Source organism: Strongylocentrotus purpuratus, unplaced genomic scaffold (genome assembly GCF_000002235.5).
Source record: "Strongylocentrotus purpuratus isolate Spur 01 unplaced genomic scaffold, Spur_5.0 spur5_scaffold_1, whole genome shotgun sequence".
NCBI classification, from domain to species: domain Eukaryota; kingdom Metazoa; phylum Echinodermata; class Echinoidea; order Camarodonta; family Strongylocentrotidae; genus Strongylocentrotus; species Strongylocentrotus purpuratus.
The window spans coordinates 38,054,079-38,063,739 of record NW_022145594.1 but is presented as its reverse complement, the minus strand read 5'-3'; the positions used below and the strand labels follow the sequence as shown (position 1 = coordinate 38,063,739).

General features: G+C 35.4%; 1 protein-coding gene across 1 annotated transcript; it reads right to left on the bottom strand.

The window, feature by feature from the left end:
* Nucleotides 1-2,426: 2,426 nt before the first annotated feature.
* LOC115921363 lies at nucleotides 2,427-7,865 on the bottom strand. The gene is made up of 7 exons (XM_030978775.1): nucleotides 7,749-7,865; nucleotides 7,381-7,458; nucleotides 6,649-6,885; nucleotides 5,892-5,966; nucleotides 4,466-4,564; nucleotides 3,622-3,744; nucleotides 2,427-2,479 (listed from the first exon to the last, which is right to left on the bottom strand). The coding sequence occupies exons 1-7, from the start codon at nucleotides 7,846-7,848 to the stop codon at nucleotides 2,427-2,429; spliced, it is 765 nt and encodes a 254-aa protein (XP_030834635.1). The 5' UTR covers nucleotides 7,849-7,865.
* Nucleotides 7,866-9,661: the final 1,796 nt, after the last annotated feature.

Here is a 9,661-nt window from a genome sequence, read left to right as displayed (position 1 = left end):
CAGCTTCCAATCTTCTGCAGATGTTTCTGAGGACATTTTCGTCAGCTTGCATCTTTCCTTTTCTCCCTATGATGGGATATCAATATAATATTATTAAAGATGCCACTGTATTTCTACCGTTTAATTACTAGGATTATTTATGTTTTAGGTATATGAACAGAAGTTTGAAACGTCAAACTTGGAAATACATAACTGCCACGTAAGAGATTAAAATCGTAGATTCCCTTTTAATAGTTGAGTTGAGAATTTAAAAACAAAAATTAAATGATTTATAACTACGATAACATATGAAAATAGCTTCAGTTCACATTCTAGGCATCAGCCTACATTCGGTGAAAAGAGTTGTAGACGATATATTTGTACAAAAAACCTCGTACTTAGCAGCTTAGCTATCCGCAGTAGCGAAATTATGAATAAGGAATATCTAGACTGGACATAAAGTGCTCATTTCCATGAAAATAATTCCAAAAGAATCCCTCTAAGTTCGATTTTCTTTTCGATGTGTGTTGTGCAAGCAAATTTAGACAAATAGAAATTAAAACAAATGAAAATTGATGCAAAGATTATTAGTAAACTGGGTCTGGTAATAATGATTGTAAAAAATAATGACATGCTTTTTACTGCCTACGATAATGCATATCCAGGCGTTCTATACCTGCTAAGATCTGATCAGCAACGTCTTGTCTCCCTGCAGCCCGAAGGCAAGTTCCTATCTCACGTCTGTAGTGGTATGGTACGGGCCGAATCTGATTTGTCCATCGCCTTACAACCTCGACGAGATTAACCTGCCCCTCAGTCCCGAGGCATGCTGCTTGATCATCTTCACCCAGTTCAAGACGTGTACAGATTTGCAACCTCTCGGCATTCCATAGGACAGAAACTGTAGAGTTCAACTCACTCTGGCTCGGCTCATAATCTTAATATGCGTGGATAGTCAGGGACAGAATTATAACGATGATCATATTATTAATACAAATGATTATCATAATCATAATAATATTGACATATATATAATAATACAATGATAACAATTAAAGATACAAATGATGAAATCAGAAGTTTCCTATAAATTCATACATCTCCAAAAGCCCGAATCTGCTTTGCATCGTATTGTAATATTGTGATCATTTTATTATACGAAATGATTTATATCGCCAACACACACACATACACACACACATATATATATATATATATATATATATATATATATATATATATATACAAATACAAAGAGATATTGATGTACCTACACACGATACAATGGCACCCGTTTATGGTAAATGATATTACAGTTGCTACCATTCCCTCAATATGAAAACAGATGTATCGAAAATAATAATTGAAATGTATAATAAAAAGTTTACAGCAGAAAGCACTAGACATTACTATAATGAGGGTATAATGGATTGCAGAGGATTGGTCCCCTCTTTATGTCATTCGAGCATGGAGTGCCATTTCTTCCTTCAAGGGAATTCTAGCCATGATACAATAGTATAATACTATATTATTGGATTTACTGTTAAATATTTAATTAGGTTTTGGAAAATCGCATGATTGGTTAACCAGAATTCTAAAAAAAAACTTCCAAAGCTGTAAAAACATTTCTTAAAAGCAACGATTATTGTGTTAGCATCTGAATCGAAGCAGTTACACATACTACTACAATGTACATTTTTCTATTATTATTCGTATTCATAAACCACTGAAAATATTGTCTAACCTAAATAGACTGATCGCGCTAAACCCTCGTATCCAATATTTCTCAAAGCAAGGCAGAAATCGCGGCGGCGGTGAATGTCAGATTTGGGGGTTCTTTTCCAGAGTTGTTGCAGAAGGCCAAATGATCCTCTTTCCAGCTCTAGTGATGAAGCTTTATACTTGGTGATTTGTTTTGGGTTCATCTCGAGGGCGTTGATGAATGGGAGAACATCTCTCATCAGCAAGTTGAAAGCAATTCGAAGTAGCTCAACTTTATACAGGTATTTTGCAGGCGCCACATTGACGATGCATTCTATCAAGATACAAGACAACAATATTTCCAGCCATATGTACATATGTATTGAGGGTTCTTTCAATAGTTGTTGCAGAAGGTCTAAACTTTCATTTTCAATTTCCTGATATATTTATATAAATATAGATTTTTAAAAATATATCCAGACGCACGCAAAGACAATTTACGCACAAACACACTAACACATACACACGCATACGTAATCATCGGTTAAACAGAAAATGCAAACGAAAGGTTAACAAATGTAGTTTAATTTTTTTTTTAAATCGATATTATGGAGGTAATGATTAATGGTAATGTTTGGGAATTGAGGCCATACTAAGTTGATATTGGACGAAATTGCAGAGAATAATTCATATTTCATTGCAATGGTACCTTAAACTTCAATATATTATCGACATGAAATGCATCATCAAAGCGAATTCGATCCATTCAATGAAAAATAAGGAACGTATTTAATGAGGCCTGCAATCATGGGAGAATGAGACAATAATGAATGACTGACACACCAAGAACGAGAGTACTCAGGATTATGTATTGGCATCTAGCTCGATCCTCGACAGCATTGGTTTGTTTTGGAAAGAAAGACAGATTATATGCATTATAAGAAGCATGAAATGCTTTTTTTTTAAGTTTTGTTTTACTATCTGAATACTAGTGTTTTAATGTAAAATACCTTTTAATCCAAGTGTTTCCAGAAACTTTCGCAGTTCACTGTGGCATGTTTCCTTCTTTCGATAAAAACTTTTCCATCTTTTCAACATGAACGAGACCGAACGTGGTGTATTTGATGGCGAATCACCAACTATTTGCTTTAAGTTTTCTTCGTTTTCATCATTACCATGGATCTCTTCTGAAAAATAACACATGTTTATCATAGTTAAACGACAATTTTGTTGGGGGTAGTATTTTTAACTCCTATTTCTGTATAGTTTTGTTCTCACGGTTCTTCTTGATGGCGATTATATTTTCTTTAATTACGTTGTAGATCTCTATTTGTAATATAGACATTTCTGTACATCAAAATATTATTTGAAAGTCAATATACTGAGGTATATCGTTTTACTGAAGTGTTTCCAAAACGGAAATAAATGAAGAAATCAACTTTATAAAACATGAAGTAAACAATAAACATCGATTGCTTAAAATGTAAAAGGAAATTTAATCTTAGTACCTAATTTGGCCAACTTAAAGGGAGAAATAAGAAAAGCTGATTAGAGCACAAAATCGAAAACAAATTAGTAAGAACGTTATGAAGGTATTTGTAATTAATATTCTTTGTACTTTACACATTGGTTGAATCAGTATTATCACTGTGATATAGTGCTACATAAATCTCTTATTTGTTATAAACATATAAAGTGACAAGAACGTAAATTTTTCCCCGAAATATTTTATACAACAAAATATACAACACAATTGTATCAATCTATCAAGAATCAAGTTAAGGCCGAGTTATGTTTTCCTTGTGTCACTATTTTGATTTATATTCACGGCTAAAATTACACATATTGTATATTTCCTAAAGAGAATTTATGTCAATTTAGAATTAAAAAAAACTATATCACACTAAATAACTAAAATAATTATGGCAAATCAAAATTTACCTGATACTTTTTCCGGATGTGATACTTCATTTGATGCAGCAAGATGCGTGTTATTGCCTTCAACATCTGTTTTACTGGAATGTTCATTATTGTCTGCATGACAAGTCCCATCCACTGTGGTAACTAAAAAAAAAAAATTAAAAAAAAAACAGTACAGTTTGGTTATCTAGAAATGTATGTTTACAATACGTGAGAGACTAATATCTAGAGACTAATTACTTCATACAAATTGAACTGGAATAACATGTATATGTACAAAATTAGTATAAACGTATACCAAAAGGAAACGATTTGAAAAAAGGGCATTGATAACAATTTTAATAGAATGAAGGATGTCACTGACGTATCACCTTGAATACCATGTACATGTCTGTTGATCTTAGCTGATTTATTTCGTTCTACTTTCAGCGGATATAACGCCCGCCCCCTGCCCCACAAACCCAGCTTTGAAATTCAACATTATTAATATTGTTTTTCAATTTCACACGCGGTACACACATTTCGATTCTGAATATAAAATAGGGTGTCAATAACAAATCACTAACATGTATAGTTCATGTTTTGATGTCAATCTGCTAAATATGAGCTCCTTCAAAAACTTGTCAAAATATTTTTAACAATTCTGAATGCTTTTTCTTTGGCGCGTTCAACATTCACCACATTTTTATCATCGTTATTATCATTTAAAAAAAAAGAAGTAATTACTTTAAGTTGAACAAAAAGTGGTCTATTTTTACACTAATAATAATGTTGCCCAATGAGGAAATTATGATGTATTGTGGGATGTTTCAGTGTTTTTGGGCTATTCGTAATTTGTCCATGATAGAAGTAAATGAATGATTACCTTGTTTATTCTTGGGAGCTTCGAGCTTTTGGCTTGCCTTCTTATCCCCATTGTCGTTTCCACTTCCGGTAGCTGTTTTGTGAGGAGTTCCGCTGTACGCTGTAGAGATATGATTACCCCATATGATACTTTTAATAAGTTCGTATTTAAAGTTGCTTTCGTCAAATCCGTGTAACACTTCATAAATAAGGGCGGTCTTTAAAACTTCAGTCCAGTTAATTTTGAAAATTATGAATATCATATCCGTATGAAATCTCATGTATATCTTCGAGGCTTACTCAAGTGTTGTGTAGTAGTCTAATCGGAAAAGCAATTCTCGCTACCCTAAATAGGTACGAAAATCTCGAAATTCGCGAGACGAGGTAATTTTCACCCTCTCGGGTCGTCACTACAACTTCCGGTATAGAGTCCCATCCCGCTGGCGCTAGCGCCTGTGTTCGCTGTGCAGAGTTTTCACGCACGCTAAAATCGATGCCAATCAGTGTAATTTGTACAGATTATAATATGCAATGGAAAGCTTCGGGCAGAATTAGTGACTTTAGCACAAAAGGCCATTAAACTCTACCGTGAAAGAGAGGGTTGTGATCACGAACGCCTGCACAGGAAGCTGTAATGTCGAAAAGCTATCCCATAATGCAATGCGCGTTTTCAGGATTTTCCCCGGATCTCGGCAGAATCGCTATTTGGGGTAGCGAGAATTAACACTTAATGGCCCGAATTTACAAAGGAGGTTTAAACTTAACCGTTGGTTTGCATCTTCATTTACATAACCGATGGTCTAAAAATTAACGCAAAATAAGCGCGACGCGATCCAATATTAGATGGGTGCAAGGTAAGGTAAGCTTATTTCTTGGAATTTTTAAACCATGGGTTATGTAAATATGGGTTTAATGTGGGTTAAGTTAAACTTCTTTTGTGAATTCGAACCAATAACACAACATCGAATGTGCACGGTTGTTTTTTGCAGGATAATTTCAAAGATCACTGCAGTGTAAAAGTTTGCAATGCAATATGTTTTGGGTTACCCCTTAAAATGCACTATTGTGACTAAACTATAATTCATGTCCAATTTAATTTATGTCATCAACAAACACTGTCAAATGTGGATTAATGTGGCAAAGGACTTTAGCGCCGGGCTGGGCTTTGGACCTTTAGCCCTTGGATTAAGAGTCAAGTCAATGAACTACTGATTTGGCCAGATATCTCAAAGTATATATGTACATACATACTGAAATTATTTGATACGATTTTCGGCTAAACAAAACCAAGAAACCAACAAGATACATACAGTCTACTTATTAACCATACTGCTCAATGTCTCTTCTGTGGTGATAGTGTGTGTGTGTGTGTGTGTGTGTAGGTGAGGAGTATTTATTCTTGCCTTTATCGGTGTTTGCTTCAATCCGTATTGCATGTTGATGCTGACTTGGCTGCAATTTCGTGTTTGCTGCATTGATGAATTCGGCTGCTATTTCCAATTCTTCATCCGTTACCTCAAACCCTACAGAGAAAGTTTTCAAAAATTGTTCATTTCAAAGAAACAATATATCGTAATTTGTTTAGATCCACTTTTTTAGTGAAAATCTTAACTTTATTAGCAATCTTTTACCTTTGTCTATTCAGACCTTCTACATCTACCATAGATCATTAAATCATGCATACAATCTTTCCAACCAAAGCGGCGACATGGTAACTGTTTAACAATGGAAATAATAAGAAGGAAAACAAAAAAATAAAGTGCAACAATCACCAAGACAAATTGACCCTTGATGTATGGGGTTCCTTTTCCCTCTATGAACTGTATTTAAAGCTTATCTGCCGAAGTTTACAGGAGGGATTAGACTGCCCTGCAAGGTCACTGGACAGGTGGTTATCTCATCAACTCAGCTCTCAGTTAACATAAGAAAAAGAGGATCATGGGGGGCCAATGGTCACCGATTAGGCATTGTTTGTTACACAGAGGGCGCAAGTAGCTACAAGAAGTGCAGTGGGCCTTTAAAGGATGTACATATTCAGTACCATCAAAACACACAATCACACCCACACACTCAAATCTGCATAATCATTACATTGAATGAGTAAAGAATATCTTATCGTTTTGGGTGTATAATAGGAACATTTGTTTTAATAGTTGTTCCTCAATTCCAAAATAAATTATGTAAGAGAACACATGTTTATCGTACCGCGACAATTAGCCTTTGTTAAGGTTAGTTGGAAGCGTGTAGCAAGCTTTTCCAGTGGCTCGTATGAAGTGTTTGTTGCCGAGATCATGTTTTCCCAATCTTGTGGTTCAAGATGTTTTTCGTCTTTTCCGTCTACGTTTAGGGAGATCAGCATTGGTTTGCAGAAATATGCCCTTCTCTCTTTCGGAAGGAATGACACAATTTCTCTTATGTCATCAATGTAGGCACTCTCATGACCTGAAGAAAAACACAGATTAGACGAATGTTTCGTGTGCTATGGAAGAGGTCAATCGCTCTTCTTGCCACGTCCGCCCCCCCCCCCCCCCCCGACTTCAAAAGTTCAACCAGCTCTCCGGGATCCCATACTCACAAGGTTGTACGACACGTGCTATTGAGACACAGAGTGCTCCATGGTAATTTCCTACACTAACCACTTAACGTTAACCCTAGCCCTAACACTTTACATAACTGAATACCGAATCCAAATCTACCCTAAAATCTACTTCAACTATAAAGCTCACGGGGTACTTGACAAAATGAAGCCTTGAGCAAAATGTGCCGGAACTTAGCTCTCTCCCCATAAATTTCAATTTTTGTCAGTTTGGCCTATATTTTCGAAATTCGGAAACATACGGAGAGCCTCATTCTTTGACCAGGATGAAACACTTTAAGGGACCTTTATTCATCAATTTCCGAGGTATGAGTACAGATACCTACTACCCTACAACTTACTGAACTGATGGGGATAAGGGTGTAATCCTCCAGGGTCTTTTCCGATTGAACGGTTATGGTCGTTTACTCCAAAACAATCTGTACGATGAGGCAAAATAATGGAATTAAAATGCAAATAATTCATATTCATCTCTGTTTCCAAAGAGGTATGAAATCACATTAATATAATATGATGATTACATGGATAAACGAATGACTCATTTCGAGACACATACTGTAAAGATAATGGACCATCTACGCTTTATTTACAAATGATCGCTAGTATTAATACCGTATTAATCTTTCCAAAATTTTATGTCTCTAATTCATTCTAATGGACTTCTATAACAAGTATTTTTTAAATCGTGTCAAGGTGAAACGCTTCTCACTAATCAAATCATGACGACCAATCTCGATAACTGCTTGAGTGAGTCTACATCTCTTGTCATAGTGGCTGCATTGTTGGCGATCGATCCAGTCACGAATCATTGACTGGGTGTCAAACAACGATTCCGTGTTTTCATCTATGGTTGCGGAAATCTTCTGATCATCGGAGACTCCTGTAGCCTTTGCCAATCGTCTGCAATGTCTACCAGTCAGACTATGGACACACGCCTCCACTTCATGTGTAGATATAGGCTTCTTGAGATGATCAGGAACTGGTTGAGAGAATAATAACAATGAAAGCGATATATGATAACTCTCACTTTAAAGTGAACACCTTAATTTTGTATAATTCTGAACTTTTTTTTCTTCAAAGTTCGTCTCGAAGTTCGTCGTGCGAAAATTAGACCCGTTCAGATTATGAGGATCATCAGGGATAGTCCCGACCCTTCTTTACAACAGACGCTTGCGGAATTCCTGAAAAGGATCAAACGAGACCAAATCTTCTCTGTGTATTAATGGATTTAAAACAATACTTCAAGTGTTAAGGCAAACATTACAAATAGTTTCTACAGTCAAGTATACGTGTTTACCTGTAAAGAATTCTCTATCCAAAGGGATGCATCCTGCTGTCTCAAGAGCTAGGCTAAGCAGGACGAGAGGATTTTGCTGAAATGGACCAGCCCTCCATTTCCTCAGCACCTGTGTTGCTACTCCGATTGATTCTTTAGTCACTACTTGGCTGATTTGCTGATTCTTTCTTTCAGGAATCAATTCGCTTAGGAGGTCTTCTACCTTCCTGGGATTTTGAATATGCCACAGGATGTGACTCAGTGTGTCATCAGGCACATTAGCATCCCTCTTCTCGCGAAGGCCTTGAAGAAAGACACACTTGTAATTCAGTGATAGTCCTATTCACAATTTCTTATTTAAATAGTTATTACAAGATCACTATCACATGTATAACAATGTGATATAGTATTACAAGCAGAAACGGGATTGGAAGGGGATAAGAAGGACATTTGTCTTTCTATTTAAATCAGTCGTCTGAGGAAAATTGTGTTAAATATGACCCAAGATTTTTTACATGACAAATACATTATAATAGATTGGAATATCGATGATAGCGCGGCATATATGCGCATTTATTCCATTTGCACATCGTTAAAAATGAAACTTACAAGAATGATTTTTTAATATTTTGTATTTAATATTTAAATATAGATACAAGGGGTATTGATATTTACAATGCTCAGCAAAACAATTACGTTGTGAAAATAATTTTTTTAAAATTTTTTTTGTGGGGGGGGGGGGGGAAGTATGTCTGTTTCGGATTTTTATGTTTACTGTTATCTATAATTGGGCATACGTGTTATCAGCGTGTGTGATATAGTGACATAATAATAATAATAATAATACAAATAATTATTAATTTAGAGAGGGCAGAAATTATCCAACTTTAAGTAAGTATTCTACTGTGCTACAAGAGCGCCTGATATGCTTAATTGCACAGTTAATTGAAAAGATGTGTTTTCAATTTTGATTTAAAGGTATTTAGAGATGGGGATTTCCTGACTTCAAATGGTAAGTTATTACAGAGTTGCCTCAAATAAGTAAACATCTTTGAGTGACCATTTTTACCATACTCATTTTCCCATTATATCGTAATGTTATAAACACCGTTGGGAAAACGGCTTTTGACATTTCGAATTCCTGTCATAAATATCTTTATAATCAAAAGGGCGATCGGCTCGTAAACGTCAAGGGATTCCTGAATGACTTAAAAGTTTATACTTGTGATTGCAGCATGAGCTTAATAAATGGTTTTGTTTAGAATCTGAGACAAAGGTACCCAATCCCTTTTAGAGGGATCCGGTAACTTTGTCTTAGATCATTAAGAAATAATCTTTGATTTAGC